This window comes from Panicum virgatum, chromosome 7N (genome assembly GCF_016808335.1).
Source record: "Panicum virgatum strain AP13 chromosome 7N, P.virgatum_v5, whole genome shotgun sequence".
NCBI lineage: Eukaryota > Viridiplantae > Streptophyta > Magnoliopsida > Poales > Poaceae > Panicum > Panicum virgatum.
In genome coordinates this window covers 21,826,195-21,844,278 of record NC_053151.1, presented here as the reverse complement: position 1 = coordinate 21,844,278, position 18,084 = coordinate 21,826,195, and the positions used below count along the sequence as shown (strand labels likewise).

At 43.7% G+C, this 18,084-nt stretch overlaps 1 protein-coding gene across 1 annotated transcript; it reads left to right on the top strand.

The window, feature by feature from the left end:
* Positions 1 to 13,361: 13,361 nt before the first annotated feature.
* Positions 13,362 to 17,780, top strand: LOC120681016 (uncharacterized protein K02A2.6-like). The gene is made up of 5 exons (XM_039962575.1): positions 13,362 to 13,870; positions 13,931 to 14,067; positions 14,281 to 15,720; positions 16,222 to 16,621; positions 17,438 to 17,780. Exons 1-5 carry the CDS (start codon positions 13,362 to 13,364, stop codon positions 17,778 to 17,780), a joined length of 2,829 nt encoding a protein of 942 aa, XP_039818509.1.
* Positions 17,781 to 18,084: the final 304 nt, after the last annotated feature.

Sequence of the window (18,084 nt, the reverse complement as noted above, 5' to 3'; positions counted from 1 at the left end):
CTCTGCAGTGAAAAATATTAACAAAACAGCCCCTGTTTTCATGATCTATCCCCTGAGTATAAGGTTTAATTATGTTCTAGCCCTTAAAACTTGTTTTAGCCATAACTTTTCCGTTTTAGATCCGTTTTCGATGATTTTTACGCTCACGCGATTGTTGCAACGAGTAGTATAGTTTAGTAACCTCTTTTTTTACTGTTTATGTTGTTTGGTGCACTGTTTCTTATTATTTGTACTTATTTGCTTGTATGTGCGTGTTCGATGCGATAGACGATCCGCAGTTCGAGGAGCAGCAGCAATATCAAGACTTCGGAGGACAGGACCAGCAGCAGTTTGTGGAAGGCAAGTGGACCCTTGATCATGTTTTTGACCCATGAAATCACCAAATCTATCACATTTACTTTTATGTTCATGCATGTGTCTATAATATGATGGGAATCGAGTTAAGGACATGCCTAGTATTGTTTACCTTATTCCTTGATCAACTTGGGTTTATTTTCATGTTGGGTAGCTATGCTAGTCGCTTTACTTTGGTTATGGGTGGATAATGTTAATACAAAAGCTATACTTGTTTTACTTCATGTTGACGTTCACTAACGCCCCCGATTTGTATACTGCAAGCGCACGGTTCGTGGTAGCTTTTCCCTTAGAGTATTCCCCCAAGGTTTATCAATCCGTGGATCGACAATGAACTTACTAGGGTTTTCCATCTAATCTAACGGATCTATCCTAACATGAAGCATTAATTGCATATAAAAGGTGAACCTTTGATAGATATGAGTGATGTACGAAGGTTGATCTCATCCATGAACATCGGTAAGGATAAAGCATGACCGAAGGCATGACTAAACCTATCACACGCATTCTAGTTGTAGTTCTAGCTAAACGAGTAAGCTCAACATGCATCTCATCCAAAGCCTCTTTAAATCAAAACCTCCAATCCGATCCCTCGATACCCAACCTACTCTGTGGAGACGGCCTATCACGATGCCCCCCCTTTTCAACGCGATACCCTGAAGCAAGTCGAACCCCCTTTGGGTAGATCCGGTATGAACTCCTAGCCACCATAGCTACAAGAACACCCCATGCAATCTATCTCGAGAATAGATCTAGGAATAAGCGCACCCAAAGCAAGAACGAAATCGAAAGAGGAGAGACCTGATCGCTAAATAGATCGGATGACATGAAGACATTACTCACATAATAGATTCGTTTGGATTGTCACCACCGCGTATACACCATTGACGACTCCAACCAGCTCATGAACTCCACCATGACACAACCACGCAGGGAGGCCATGGCGGCTAGGGATGGCCTAAGCCATCTCCTAAACAACTTCGAAGACTTGCGGCGGCCGTCGTCTCCCTCCGGTCTTGGCCCTAGGTTTTCGTCGAGTTCTGGTTGGATGGATGCTTTGAGTTGAATAAGGTGCGAGCTATTTATAAGCCGAGGAAGCCACCGGTCGAAGGGGAAGGCAAACCGCCTCAGAAAAGGGCTGGGCCGGCCGGCCCCATGGGCCTAGGCCGGCCGGCCTACCCCTTTTCGGGCTCACCTCGGGCTCATCTTTGGCGTGTAGACTCCTCGCATCTTCTAGAGTTTCTGTCCTTCTCGATTGCACCCCTTTGGACGTTGTTATCTTGGAGATATCTTCGAGGAAAGGATAGGATAGGGAATCCTTCCTTAAATCTTCATTTGTTTTGCTTAATCCCGAAGTATCTTGATCTCATCTTCATGGGCTCGGTCCTTTGGGCTCTCCTGGAGGATGGATGTGCATGAATGTGCTTCTAATCAACATAGGCTTTGGTCCTTCCTTTGGGCTTTGGCCTTCGTCTTTCTCCGTGTTAGCGCTCGATCACGAGCCTCGTCATTTCATGCTCCAAAATAGGCCAAAAACCTGCAAAAACGAAGTTTCTCCAAAATATATGTGGATATGTGAAAATGACCAATAATTAGGCCGGGGTTAGGACGGTTAGTGATTTTGATATTAAATTCATGCCATTATCAAGGATAAACAAGGGATAAAATGGGTACTTAAGGAGCGCCAACATTCCCCCCATGCTTAAACCTTGCTCATCCTCGAGTAAGTCCAGGAGCTTTGCTTATAAAGAAATCAGCGTTGCCCCTCAATGTCCTCTCTGCACTTAGTCATACATAACAAGACATATTGCTCTCTCAAGTATTTAGCATTTAAGTTCATGTTGTGACCGGCTACTTCTTCATTATGGAAGATAGACTAGCAATTAAAGAACAAGCCACAATAATAAATAAATGCAATGCTCTCAAACTTAAGCGAACTTCAAACCTTTACCTTGTTTCATCGTGAAGAGTTTTCAAAAGAATGCATATCAAACATAAGTGAGGTTCTCTTGCAAAAGATCATGGAAATACTCATCTCATCAAGTCGCTCAAGCCTACATTAGATTGTTTTCAACCTATTCTACTCATATATAAAAGTGAAAGGCTTATGTGGAGCTTGGCAGGTAAAAACAATCCTAGCAAAACATTATATCTGAAATATTGTCAAACTAAGAGAGAGATCTAATGGGATTACCGAGACTAGTCAAAAAGGCCATTGGAAAATAATGTTGGAGAGGGGGAAAGATGAAACACACACATTTAGATAGGTGGACATGTGCAAGTGGCAAATGGATGATCCCGAGACACAAATGAAGTTCTCGTTATCGGATTGCACATGGTTGGAAGATTTGAGTATGGAATAATTCTTCAAAGTAACTTGGAAAATTAATGAAACCAAAAAGAACTAAGGAGCAGTTTATTCTTCTCTTTTTTCCCCTTTTTTTTCTTTCTTTTTGCTCCTTAGAACTTTTGATAACATAGAATACTTACCCAACCACCCCCCATGATTGAACGAATGCTCGTCCTCGAGTATGAATAGTGGGAGAACCAACTAGCTAGGGTAAGTATCTCAAATTCACCTTCTTCGTAAAACCGCTTGAAGGTGTGTTCCAGGATCAAAACCTTTTCCTCCCGCATACTGTCACTACACGAGGATAATCGGTAACGAACAACAAGAACACGATAGTTGATGTACTCTAGGTAAACCATGCAAGAGCAAAGCAAACCCAAAGCCAAGTCGCGATTCTATTAGGCATCAAAGTATCTCCGGGGAGCCTTGTCTCCCAAAACTTTTCTTTATATGGTGCCATTGATTCTTTTGATTCCGTCGAAATGATAATCCATACTCAAATTGGGTTGTGGTCAAGGAGGTAATCACAAAAAGATATTTTTGGTTTAGGGTGGATATCCAGTGAGGTTTGTAAAATTCCCGAAGTAGAAACTCACAATGCATGGATAAATAGGCTAGCAAAAAGGAGGTTACACAAAAAGGAGGTTACCAAAGAAATCAATCTTAATCCAACTCATTAAAATATAAGTTTGCAATCTAAAGGTTTCATCATGAAAGAATATGCTTCTATAGGCTTTGGTAGGTAGAACTTTGCAAGAGATTCACAAATGTAGATAGCATAGGAATTAAGTTTTCAAATTAAACAACACAAGGTGTAAGGTCATCGGTAGACTTAAATCAAAGAGCAACATATAATATGTGTGTTTAGAATTTAGTCATTTAACCTCCACAAATAAAAGAGCCGGTATTTAATCATTTTAATTCCATTTAATTGAGAGCAAATGGTCAAGTCATATACAACATAGCGTAGGTAAAACAAAGCAGCAACTTTCATCACTTTTCCATAAGCAAGAGCATATAATAATATCATCGTGGTGAGCTCAAGGTGATGGTGGTTATCATTCATTGAAAACAAAAACAAATCTAGGTTGTACTCCTAGTAGCCATGTTATTATAGAGAGAGATATACAAAGGTTGCATATATGGTTGAAGGCATATATGTACAAACATTTAGAAAAAGAGAGAGTTGAGGAAGAATTACCGTCCTTCTCGATGCTCGTAATGAAGTGTAGCGCGGCCTCTCCCATACTTAAGCATTGTGCTAAGCATGGAAGAAGAATCATAAGCATCTTGTGGCAACCGTGATTATCTTACTCCATGAGATCTTTCTTCCTTGTTCACAAAATCCTCCCCCATGCTTAGTATGATGCTAGGCGTGGAAGGAGAAGATGGACCATCTTAAAATTCTTGAAGTCCTTCTCTCATGTGTATGAATATCATCTTCAATGTGTCTTCACCTTTGTTGTCTCAATTTTCTTCAACTTCTTCTTGTACTAAGTCATGGTCCCAATCTTTGCTTCTCATTGTCGTCACCTCCTTCAATTCCTCGTTGTCCCATTGTTACCTCATCTTCACGAATTTTTTTCTTTCAATTTCCAGAACAGACCCTGTACTGAAACATTGCTCCATTGCGAAGTGCACGAATTTTTCTTTCCAACGAGTCTTTATTCGCCCAAAATTGATTCCGAACAATAGAGTTATGTCCAATTTATTCCAGCACTGCAATCTGTCCCGACGAATTTCAGAACGCGCAACGTCCAAAGTTTTTGCTATATCTCCTTGTACGGGTCTTCAAATTCATTGATCTTGGATGCGTTGGAGCGGGAATTTCATGGAGCTTCAGAATATCAACTTTTTCTTCCTTGTACGCCTCTGTCCTTGTGCAAAATTTGATGAAAACAGCGGGGCTTGCTCTCGAACTTTGGAGATATTGACGAATTTGATTTCTTCTTTGATCACGAATTCACGGGAACACTTTGTCATGCCTGCAAAACAATTCAAGTGCACAATCTACCCCCCAAGGTGACGGTCGGGAGTAGAAACAAATGCCAACAAACCTACCATTCCTAAGATCTCAATTTGTGGCATAGCTAGCTTAGCGAAACTAGTGAGTGTACGTGTGTGCTAGTGTAAATGCAAATGAGAGGAAGGTATATAAACAAAGACAATGTTTACACCTAGTTCTAAACACCATGTTTACAACTAGGTTGCCGAACTTCTCCATAGCCACAAAGACTTATTTAACCAAGGTCAAAACACCATGTCTATCCCAAGAATAATAGGCCTTCATAGCACAAGAAAAAAATAAAGCGCATTGCAAAGCTTATAAACCAACCAAATGCAACCTCATAGCTTGGTAAATAAATGATGATGGTCTTCAATCATGTCTAAACACCATGTTTACACAAGATTGCAAAAAGGAAAATGCTATCATGATAAGCATTACATGGATAGGAAAGCATACATCAATAAGATTGAGACCAAGCTAGCAAAATGAGGGCATGAACAATGGAATGGATGCAAAGTGCAAATGCAGAGTTAGCAAAAACAAGTGTTAGCAAGGTTGAAAGGACCTTTCGTTGTTGTTCCGCAACTAGCTTATTCAAAAACAATTGCTAAGAGTGACAAAAAGCCTTCGCGACACTTCATAAGAAGTGAGGCTTTTGTCAATGAAAAGGTTATTTATCGAAAAAGGATCAAACAACCGAGCTAACAAGGTTTTAGAAGTGGGTTTATGGGTTTCCTATATTTTTGGCTTAAAACAAAAATTTTGAAGAGAGAGAGTGTTGGGTATAGAAATTCTATCTAAGGTGGTTTCAAAAAAACTAGAGAGAAACAAAAGTTAGATTTTTTTTTTGAATGAAAAACATAACCTATGGTTTTAGGATTGCTCTATGAGTGGTTTTTCTAAGGGTTTTAGGATCTCAAAAGCGAGGCTAGTCAATGTTTTTAGAAAAGGTTTTTTTTTAAATGCAACATGCAATGCAATGCAAGGGTGAGACGAACAATATGGTATGCAAGGCAACACGGGGTGGGTGAACAAAATGATATGACATGATGAGGTGGTCTAAAACAAAACAAAAAGTTAGCCTAAGTTAACTAGCCACAAGTTTAGAATCAAAGGGTGGTACAATGCTTCATAAATCTCTCTAAAAAGACAAATAAAAAGACTCTAAACACTAATAGGCACACAAAAAGGTCTACAAGTTTCCCAAGATCAAATAACAAAGTGCTCCCTCAATAACATTTAAAATGAACAACATGAAGTTGTGGTTTTTGTTAGAGCAATGGTACAATGTTACTTGATATTCCGATTAAAGAGTGCAATGTAGACGGTCATATTAATATATATAAAACAAAAGATCGGGTTGCCTCCCGCAAAGCGCTTCATTTAGAGTCATAGAGCTCAACTTTCTCACATACCTTCTCATTGATGCGAAGCCATGGTCCTTCATGCAAGAGGTGAAGGTGTTCCATGCAGCTCTTATTCCATTTCCCATGTTGGACATGATCAATCACGCTTAATGGAAAACTTGCCCAATCGTCTCTCACATCATCGTCGCCTCCTTCTTTGTTGTCCTTCGTCGCTACCTTTCTTTTCATGAATTTTCCTCTCTGTCCAGATTGGAAGTTGCACCAACCAATTGATCCAATGCAAGGTGCACGAAATCTTCTTTCCAACAAGTCTTCATTTACCCAAAATTCATTCCAATTGAGGGAGTTATGCCCCTTTTTCCCCATTACTGCAATCTGCCTCGTGCTGATTTCAGCACGTGCATCTCCGATGTTTGAGACATAGCTCCTCCCGTGGGTTTTCAATTGTATCGATCATGAATGCATTGAACCGAGGACTTGATGGAGATCCTGAATATTCAACTTTCTTGCATTGCAAATCTCTGGACTTGTGCACAAAATTGATGAGGCTTAGCGACCTCCGTTCTTGAAACTTGAAGATGTTGATGATGGTGTTCAAAATTTTGGGCACAGTTTCCCTCCTCATCATTTGAGTTTTATGTCCTGCATGGTTAGTGAAATTCGGGGCTTCTCCCGACATGTGCTCTTTTAGGGTCATGAGCTTGACCAAGCGCAAAGCAAGATCGAGATTTGCAATTATTTGTAAACATATGCAACATAATCACATCCTCAATTAATTTTCATCAACAAGACATGGTGTAATTAAATGCAGCATGTGTTTCTTGCATAGCGTGGAGCTCATTATTAGGCAAAGGTTCTTTAAGCATGAAATCAACCTTCTCAAGAAACTCTAGCCTATCATCATGAAAAGAACAAGGCATAGAATTTAAACTTTCATTCCGACTATCGGTTCGAGCATTAGATTTTTAAAGATTATCAACAAAACCAATAGAAGCTTGAGAATTCACTGTATACCTTAGCCTCGGAGCTTTTTCATACTCATTGGAGTCGTGGTGCTTTGTGCGAGATGTTGTCTTGATGCACACTTCATGGTCCGTCGCGGTTTGCTTCTCACGTCTCCATGTGTTGAATGTTGCGCTCTTGTAATCCGTCGTGGTTTGTTTGCAACATCTTCATTTGTCGAAGGTCGACCGCTTGTGCCTTCATTTGCCAATGTCATTGGGGTTCTTCCTCTGCTCCAAGCCTCTGAATTTTATCATGTACGCTTGATGAAAACATCGCCCAAGCTCCTCTTCATTGTTGTCATCGTCATCTTTTCTATCTTGTTCTCATCGAGTTGCTCCTGCCTCTTCTTCGTAGAATCTCTCCTGTACACTCAACAGAACATATACAAAAATATAGATCTATTGAAAAGTTTATGAAATTACCTTTCTAACGAGTGGTCACTCACTTTAAACGGAGTCCAAACGAGAGAGTTATGACCGTTTTACTTTAGCGTTGCGTGCTGTCCAGAAAATTTCAGAGTGCACGACTTTCGATGTTTTGGCCATAACTTCTTGTGGGAAACTTCGATTGACTTCATTCTTGATTCGTTGGAATCGGAACTTCGTGGAGCTTTTGAATATCCAAAAATATACTGAAATTTTCTTCTGAGGTCGAGAAGAATATTGATGAGAATAATATCTTCTTGTGAATTCATCCGAAGATGTCAATGATCTCAATCATGTGGTCTTTGGAGCGTCTTGTCATGCGTCCTTGGTTTCAAGGTCATCACCATTGATTTACCAGCACATAGCATGGCTTCAATGATGTGTCTTCTCCATGATTCTTGCTTTACCCAAGGTATCGGGATTAGTGGAGGCTCCCGTGCTTTGTGTTGATGATCTGAGTGATTTTCTTCCTTGATAGCATCACTCGACTAGAAGTATATCGAGCATCCCACTGGAGAAGATTGGTGGTGTCATGATTCTTCTAATCTTGTTGCCTCCAGGTTTGGTCAACTTCAAATTGTCATCTTTTGTGCACTCGGCCTTCCAATCATCCTTTGACATCATCATCACTTTCTCCGTTGTTTGCTGCTGCACCTTTCTTCGTTGAATTGCTCCTTTGTCCAGTGCAGAACATGTACCAAACTCCAAGCTCATTGTGAGGTGTATCAAATCATGTTTCCAACAAGTGGTCATTTACCCAAATTGGACCTCGGATGAAAAAGTTATGCTTGTTTTACTCCGGCGCTACGCTTCGTCCCGAGAGATTTCAGAACGCGCAGCGTTGAAAGATCTTTCCATAACTCTTCACACCGATCTCCAAAATTAACGATTTTTGATGCGTTGGAAAGAAGACTTGATGAAACTTCATAATAATCTATTATTTCCTCATGGCACATATCTGATCTTGGACGAAAAACTCATCACAACAGCGACACTTCATAGATGATGATGATCCAATCGCACGATTTTCTTCGCGGGCATGCTTCATACCTATTGCTTAAGCAAACTAATCTTCCCAAAAACATTAGTCTTTAAAATCAATTGACACGGCGGCATACCTTATTTATCATCTTTTGCTTTAGGGAGTGGGGACTCGATAGTGGATGCTGGGCCACTAACAAAAGTTAGCACCTACCACTAAAGAGCGAAACTTGATGTTATTCACATCTTGTCGAAGTGGATCTAGGGTTTTCGATGCTGATGTCGAGAACTCCTCGATCGTCTTGTCGTCGATTGTCGAAGTTTGTTGGAGCGGGTTGTGGACTTCTCGAAACCCAAGTTTGGTGTCTAGCTTTTTCCACCTGCTTTCAGGGACACGAACAAGAAAACAAGGGTATATGCAATAATAAAATTTAGGGTTAGTCCAAAAAATTAGATAGATCGCCCTAGGGTTCGAGTTGCCGATCCCCGGCAACGGCGCCAGAAAAGCTTGTTGACGTTCACTAACGCCCCCGATTTGTATACCGCAAGCGCACGGTTCGTGGTAGCTTTTCCCTTAGAGTATTCCCCCAAGGTTTATCAATCCGTGGATCGACAATGAACTTACTAGGGTTTTCCATCTAATCTAACGGATCTATCCTAACATGAAGCATTAATTGCATATAAAAGGTGAACCTTTGATAGATATGAGTGATGTACGAAGGTTGATCTCATCCATGAACATCGGTAAGGATAAAGCATGACCGAAGGCATGACTAAACCTATCACACGCATTCTAGTTGTAGTTCTAGCTAAACGAGTAAGCTCAACATGCATCTCATCCAAAGCCTCTTTAAATCAAAACCTCCAATCCGATCCCTCGATACCCAACCTACTCTGTGGAGACGGCCTATCACGATGCCCCCCCTTTTCAACGCGATACCCTGAAGCAAGTCGAACCCCCTTTGGGTAGATCCGGTATGAACTCCTAGCCACCATAGCTACAAGAACACCCCATGCAATCTATCTCGAGAATAGATCTAGGAATAAGCGCACCCAAAGCAAGAACGAAATCGAAAGAGGAGAGACCTGATCGCTAAATAGATCGGATGACATGAAGACATTACTCACATAATAGATTCGTTTGGATTGTCACCACCGCGTATACACCATTGACGACTCCAACCAGCTCATGAACTCCACCATGACACAACCACGCAGGGAGGCCATGGCGGCTAGGGATGGCCTAAGCCATCTCCTAAACAACTTCGAAGACTTGCGGCGGCCGTCGTCTCCCTCCGGTCTTGGCCCTAGGTTTTCGTCGAGTTCTGGTTGGATGGATGCTTCGAGTTGAATAAGGTGCGAGCTATTTATAAGCCGAGGAAGCCACCGGTCGAAGGGGAAGGCAAACCGCCTCAGAAAAGGGATGGGCCGGCCAGCCCCATGGGCCTAGGCCGGCCGGCCTACCCCTTTTCAGGCTCACCTCGGGCTATCTTTGGCGTGTAGACTCCTCGCATCTTCTAGAGTTTCTGTCCTTCACGATTGCACCCCTTTGGATGTTGTTATCTTGGAGATATCTTCGAGGAAAGGATAGGATAGGGAATCCTTCCTTAAATCTTCATTTGCTTTGCTTAATCCCGAAGTATCTTGATCTCATCTTCATGGGCTCGGTCCTTTGGGCTCTCTTGGAGGATGGATGTGCATGAATGTGCTTCGAATCAACATAGGCTTGGGTCCTTCCTTTGGGCTTTGGCCTTCGTCTTTCTCCGTGTTAGCGCTCGATCACGAGCCTCGTCATTTCATGCTCCAAAATAGGCCAAAAACCTGCAAAAACGAAGTTCCTCCAAAATATATGTGGATATGTGAAAATGACCAATAATTAGGCCGGGGTTAGGGCGGTTAGTGATTTTGATATTAAATTCATGCCATTATCAAGGATAAACAAGGGATAAAATGGGTACTTAAGGAGCGCCAACACTTCATGTTCATGATGGCTTAATATTGTTAATCAAGATCATATGTGTTAATTGGAACACGGAGAACCACCTAAGAAAACCGTACAACCACAATACTATATGGCTCTGGTCTTGGCTGATTAATTAGAGACTCTAGCTTGTGACAATCTTACCGAAAGGGCAAGAGGGGATGCATTGATGGGGTATAGCTCAGTCCTCTTGGGGCAATTGATATTGTTTAATGGTCCTTTGGCAAGGTATCACCTCATTAGGGCAGTGTTATGACCACTTTGGCTTGAAACATTAGCGGATTGTCATAGGTTAGGGAATCTTTGTAAAGGCCTCGTAACGTTTCTATGCAGTCATACCTAAGGAAATGTGATACGGTGCTTGGCCCGCACTTGCATGGTTGGGTTTAAAGTTCTTCGCAGCTTTTACGCGAATTGTGGTGAAAGTGTACAACCTCTGCAGAGTGTAAAACTAACCGGTTAGCCGTGCTCACGGTCAAGAGCGGCTTGGCCCCTCACATGATAATTGAACTTGAAGTTGATCTAAATCGACGTTTTTACTTATGGTTATGTTGCTTATTTTCATATATGCTTATCTTATGGGTTTAATGGTATATACTTATATCTAGTTAATGCTTGCTAATAAAATTTAATCAACTAAAAGTGCTGAGTGCAGTAAAATGTGTCAGCTATTCCTTGAATTAGCCTTGCATGTATTATAGTTGTTTCCCTACCACTTGTTGAGTACCAACCATAAGTATACTCACTCTTGCATACTTGCTGCTCAGACCATAATAACAACTGTCCGGAGTTTCCAGAAGACTTCGAGGATTTCTAGGCGTATGTCTCCCAGTCATCTGCCTGTGCTGAAGAAGATTCCGCTGCTACTCTATAGACGTTTACTTATTTGCTTAAGATATTCGGTTTTGTAATAAAGTCTTTAATACTCTCTTTACGCTTGCACTCGTTGTGATATTCACTTTATGGTCAATCATATGTGTGTAAACTGATCCTAGCGCACATATGAGATGCATTCGGTTTGCCTTCATAAACCGGGTGTGACAGAAGTGGTATCAGAGCAGTATTGACTGTAGGACGTTAGCCTAGATAGAAATGGTCGAAAAATTAAGTTCTATCTTGCATAGTAGCCATGCTCTTTCATGCTTATTTGCTTAATCCTTATTGATAGTTTTTATCTCTTCCTTGATCACATACTTGTCTTTTCTTTCAAGTATGTTCTAAAACCTTTCTATCCTGTTCTTCAGATGGCCAGAACCAAGCGGACTGCACGCAAGAGCACTGGAGGTCGTGCCTTCGCCCGTCGTACCGTTCCTGCACCCGCTGAGCCAGTACCCACCCCAGCGCCTGCTCCAGTGCCAGCTCAGCCAGAGGAAGAGGTTGAGGAAGTGCCCTGGAGGGATTACTTCTTCGACGAAGACCAAGAAGGCAACATCCAGGAAGTCGATGCAAACGGAAACATACAGCCATCTCTACCGTCGCCGACGCCAGCACATGAGCTAGGCCCACCACTGGCCTATATCGAAGCTCAGGTTCCAGCAGCCGCCATCGCTAGAGGAGGACAAGAGGAGGACAACGGCGACATCCAGTATGAGGGCTACTATGGAGGAGGCATGTGGGAAGGCTCTGATGCAGAGGAGGAGCCCCTGGAGATGTTGGAGGATGAAGCCCCAGCACCACTACCTGCACCTCTTGCTCCAGCGGCTTCAGCGCCTGCACCCGCTGGAGGAGACCCGGAAGGCCCAGAGGACCCGGACGACGAGGATGATGATGAAGATGATCAGGATGACGGCCCACCAGAAGAAAGGGCACCGTACTGCGTCTACACCTCATTCCACGAGGAGGGTCACTTCCCCCTGCTGCTTCGGGACGTGCTGAACGAGCTGCACAACCCCGTGGCTCCCATGTATGAGACATGGCACAATGAAGACCCTGCGCTTGGCGACTACTACGTCACTCGGGTCCACATAAGGGTGGATACTGGGCCCCGAGGCATGATGACCGTCTCCACACACGACTCCTCGACACCCATGGCGACCTACCGTGCCGCAGTCAGCCATGCCGCCAGGAGGGCTCTCTGGTCCCTCAACCACACTAACCGCCGAGACTTGGAGAGCACAGACTATCAGCACCTTCCTCGCCGTGCTCATGGGATAGAGTATACGGAGTTGACACTTGGAGGGGACGAGGAGACCCGCGTCAATGTCACAGTGTGAGCTCTCGCCGGAGTCGACACAGACCTAAGGAGCGTCGTCAACCAGCTGGACGACACCCAAGACCGCCTGAGAGAAGCTCATCACAGGATTCGCCAGCTAGAGGCCCAACTTGCAGGAGAGGCGCCTCCACCTGTTCCAGAGGAGGAGCCTCCGCTTCCCGCCCTGTCACCCCCGGCAAGAGGCTTCGTTTCGGCGACCGTGGCTACCAAAATCGTTTCTATTAGATGATAGGCTTAAGAGTTTAGGTTGAGTCTTGTAAAGAGTCTTTTTGCAATCACTAGTTTGTGAGCGTTTGTTTAAGTGTGTTAGTTAATCAGTGTGTTCCAATGCTTGGTTTTGTGAACACTTGTGAGTTGGCTTTTTGTAATGATTGCGATGTAATTATGGAGTGATGACCATAATTGCATCAAGTTTTTAATAAAGTTAGCTAGTTAGTAAAGCATGGGGTTATCTATTTTATTTAATATTGTCTCTATCTCATCCTTGCACCTATATTTTACCATGATTATTTCATGAGTCTTACTTGTCTAACCGGTCAGATGGTGAACACCAGGTCCGGATCAGGAGTTGATCAGCCACCAGTGCAGCGTCAGAGAAGAGGCAACAACCAGCAACCCAACAACATGAGTGGAGGCAACAACCAAAACAACGGGCCACCGCCACCACCACCCGCAGGGATGGAGCAGTTCCTTGCTGCGCAGACACAGCTGTTGACTCAAATGGCCAGCGTCATGGCCAATCTACAAGCTCAAGCGAACCAAGCTCCAGTACCACAGCCGCCACAGAGGGATCGCTACCGTGACTTCATGAGTCACAGACCTCCTACTTTCTCCCACTCACCAGATCCTCTTCACGCCGATGACTGGCTCAAGACCATTGAAAAAATACTGAACATAGTTCAGTGTACAGACAGGGAGAAAGTACTGTATGCTTCAGGTAGATTGGAAGGAACTGCAGCAGACTGGTGGGATGCTTATACCGCCGCCCATGCTTACCAAAACACCATCACCTGGGAAGAGTTCAGGACTCAATTTAGGGAGCACAACATACCTGAGGGTTTGATGAAGCTGAAGAGGCAAGAATTTCTAGCTCTGAAGCAAGGTGAAATGTCCGTAAGTGAGTATCGGGACAAGTTCATCCAGCTGTCCCGCTATGCCTCCGCAGACGTGGCCACAGATGGGCAGAAGTAGGACTACTTCAGGCTAGGGTTGGTTGCACCCATCAGATATCAGTTGTTGGTGCACAGGTTTGATAGCTTCCAAAAACTGGTGGACAATGCCATCGCCGTGGAGAATGCTCGCAAGGAGATGAGCGAGCAGAAGCGGAAGTTCGAGTCACAAGGCCAGTCTAGCAATTCGCGCCCGCGCTTTGGACCCCCGCAAGGTAACCAGTACCGCACAGGAGGACAAAATGTCAACTTTGGGCAGAATCAGTATTAGTACCAGCGCCCAGCTCAGCAGTACCAGCAGAATCAGTAGTCAGCTCAACGCGCCACTCCCCAGCAGAATCGACAGAACACTCCGGTCGGTACCCCTGCGAGAAACAACAACCCCGCATCTTTCGGAGGCAATGCTTGCTTCAAGTGTGGGGAACAAGGGCATTTTGCGCACGCTTGCCCCAAGAGGAATGTCCAGGGCACTCCGGGTCAGAACAATAATAGTGGGCAGAGACAGACCCCTCAACAGCCACAGCAGCAGCAGCAGCAGCCGAGAAACAACAACCAGACTCCCCAGGACAACCGTGGACAGCAGAACTACGTCCATGGAAGGGTGAACCATGTTGCCGCGGAGTCCACTCAGGAGGCACAGGATGTTGTGTTCGGTATGTTTCTAGTCAACTCAGCTCCTGCATCAGTTTTATTCGATTCTGGAGCAACGCATTCTTTCATATCTGCTCAGTTTGTAGCCAAGCATTCTATCCCTCTTTGCACTATGCCTAGAACCATGCTAGTAAATTCACCTGGGGGAAATATGAAGGCTATGTATCGGTGTTTTGGGGTTAGAATACAGATCATGGGCAGAGAATTTGTGGCAAATCCGATAGTCCTGGAGTCTAGTGGTATTGACATCATTCTTGGAATGGGATGGATGACCAAGTATGATGATGTCATTCAATGTGCCAAGAGATCAGTGCTCCTCACTAGTTCAGCAGTTGAGAGGTTTGAGTTTGTTGCAACCCCTCCAACATCAGCAGATTGTACGGTGAATCAGATGAAGGCTGCTCTGATAGAGGACATCAGGATAGCATGCGAGTACTCAGATGTGTTCCCCGATGACTTGCCAGGTATGCCACCTGAACGTGACATTGAGTTCATCATAGATCTTTTACCTGGCACTGCACCTATTGCTAAGAGACCATATAGGATGTCCGCTGGTGAACTAGAAGAACTTAAGAAACAATCAAAGGAATTGTTAGATAAGAAATTTATTCGTGCTAGTTCGTCACCATGGGGAGCACCAGTGATCTTTGTTGACAAGAAGGATGGTACACAGAGGATGTGTGTGGACTACAGGTCATTAAATGAAGTTACTATCAAGAACAAGTATTCGTTGCCGCATATAGAAGATTTGTTTGATCAGCTGAGAGGAGCCAAGGTATTCTCCAAGATCGATCTAAGGTCAGGGTATCACCAGTTGAGGATACGACCATCAGATATTCCCAAGTCCGCTTTCACTACCAGATATGGGTTGTATGAATATACGGTCATGTCATTCGGGTTGACCAATGCACCAGCTTACTTTATGTACTTTATGAATAATGTGTTTAAGGAGTATCTCGACAAGTTTGTAGTGGTGTTCATCGATGATATTTTGGTGTACTCCAAGAATGAGGAGGAACATGAGGAGCACTTGAGGCTTGTTTTGCAGAAGCTCAGGGAGAATCAGTTGTATGCCAAACTCAGCAAATGTGAATTCTGGTTGAAAGAGGTTTCGTTTCTTGGTCATGTCATCACAGATGGAGGAATTGCAGTTGATCCCGGCAAGGTCAGAGATGTGTTGAAGTGGGAACCACCTCAGACAGTGTCAGAAATCCGGAGTTTCTTAGGACTCGCAGGCTACTACAGAAGATTTATAGAAGGCTTCTCCAAGATAGTGAAACCCCTTACCTCACTACTGGAGAAAGGAAAAGAGTTTGTATGGTTAGATGAGTGCCAAGCCAGTTTTGAGGAATTGAGGAGACGATTGACCACAGCACCAGTGTTGGCTATGCCGGATATCCACAAGAGCTTTGATATATATTGTGATGCATCCCGGCAAGGACTAGGTTGTGTGCTGATGCAAGAGGGACATGTGATTGCTTATGCGTCTCGTCAGTTAAGGAAGCATGAGCAGAACTACCCCACTCATGATTTAGAACTAGCAGCCGTGGTGCATGCCTTGAAGATATGGAGACACTATTTGTTGGGACACAGGTGTCAGATCTACACAGATCACAAGAGTCTGAAGTACATATTCACCCAGAATGATCTCAACCTGAGACAGAGAAGATGGTTAGAGCTCATAAAGGATTATGACCTGGAGATACACTACCATCCAGGGAAAGCTAATGTGGTTGTAGATGCTTTGAGCCGCAAGAGCCATGTAAATGCAATGAGAGTTAGGCAGATGCCTCAAGAATTGTGTTGGGAGTTTGAGAAACTCAACCTTGGTTTTGTTGGTCACACTAAGGGAATCACTATAGAAGTCGAGCCGACTCTTGAGCAAGAAATACGGAAGGGTCAGCTTGAGGATGATAAGATCAAGGAGACCAAGGAGCTGATAAAAAGAGGCAAGGTACCTGATTTTACAGAGGATGAACATGGAACTGTGTGGTTCAGAAAGAGGATATGTGTGCCAGAGGTGGATCATCTGCGAGAGAAGATTCTAAAGGAAGCCCATGATTTAGCCTATTCGATTCACCCAGACAGCACCAAGATGTACCAGGATTTGAAAGAAAGGTATTGGAGGTATGGCATGAAGCATGATGTTGCGGCTCACGTGGCCATATGTGATGTGTGTCAGAGAGTCAAGGCAGAACATCAGAGACCAGCCAGTTTGTTACAACCGTTGAAAATACCAGAATGGAAATGGGAAGAAATTGGTATGGATTTCATTGTGGGGTTACCATGTACAAAGGATGGCTATGATTCTATATGGGTTATTGTGGATAGGTTGACAAAGGTAGCTCACTTCATTCCAGTGAAGACTACTTACTCGGGAGCCAAACTGGCAGAGCTATACATATCCAGGATTGTCTGCCTACATGGGGTACCTAAGAAGATTGTGTCCGACAGAGGTACTCAGTTCACGTCTCGGTTTTAGCAGAAGTTGCATGAGTCGATGGATACGAAGCTGAACTTCAGCTCAGCTTATCACCCGCAGACAGATGGGCAGACCGAAAGGACCAATCAGGTGTTAGAGGATATGCTCAGAGCCTGCGCTCTAAAGCACGGAGGCAGTTGGGATAAGAGCTTGCCGTATGCAGAGTTTTCATACAACAACAGTTACCAGGCCAGTTTGAAGATGGCACCGTTTAAGGCATTATATGGAAGGAAGTGCATGACTCCATTATATTGGAGTGAGACAGGAGAAAGCCAGTTGTTCGGCCCAGAGATCATCAAAGAGGCCGAACGACAAGTACAGATTGTCAGAGAGAATCTGAAAGTGGCACAGTCGAGGCAGAAGAGCTATGCAGACACGGGACGTAGAGAGTTGATCTTTGAAGAAGGAGATTTTGTGTATCTCAAAGTGTCACCTATCAGAGGTTTGCGCAGATTCAAGGTTAAGGGGAAGTTGTCACCTCGTTACATCGGACCATTCAAGATCTTGGCCCGGAAGGGTGAAGTAGCTTATGAGCTAGAGCTACTGGCCCGATTGTCCGATGTACACAATGTGTTCCATATATCGCAATTGAAAAAGTGTTTGAGGGTGCCAGAGGAGGAATTGACACTGGAGGAACTGAATGTGCAGGATGATCTGACTCATACTGAGTATCCGGCCAAAATTCTGGACATGTTAGAGAGGATTACTCAGAGTAAGAGGATACGGATGTGTAAGGTTCAGTGGAGTCATCATGCAGAGGATGAGGCTACTTGGGAAAGAAAAGATGAGTTATAGGCAGAATTCCCACAGCTCTTTGCTAGCCCAGCTGAATCTCGAGGATGAGATTCCTTTTAAGGGCGGTAGGTTTGTAACACCCGTATTTTCAAATTATGAGCCTAAATACATTTGATTAAGTTTTCTGTAGGTTCGATAAGGTTTTATTTATTTTATCACGAATTTAGAGCATTTATCGCAATCTTAAATAAAATATTTAGCCATAAAATAAATGTAAGGAAAATAGGTTTGCGCATCTCATGCTGCTTTGCATCTTTTTTTTGTTTGGCGTTCTATTTAAATTCGAATCCTTGTGTTTGAATTC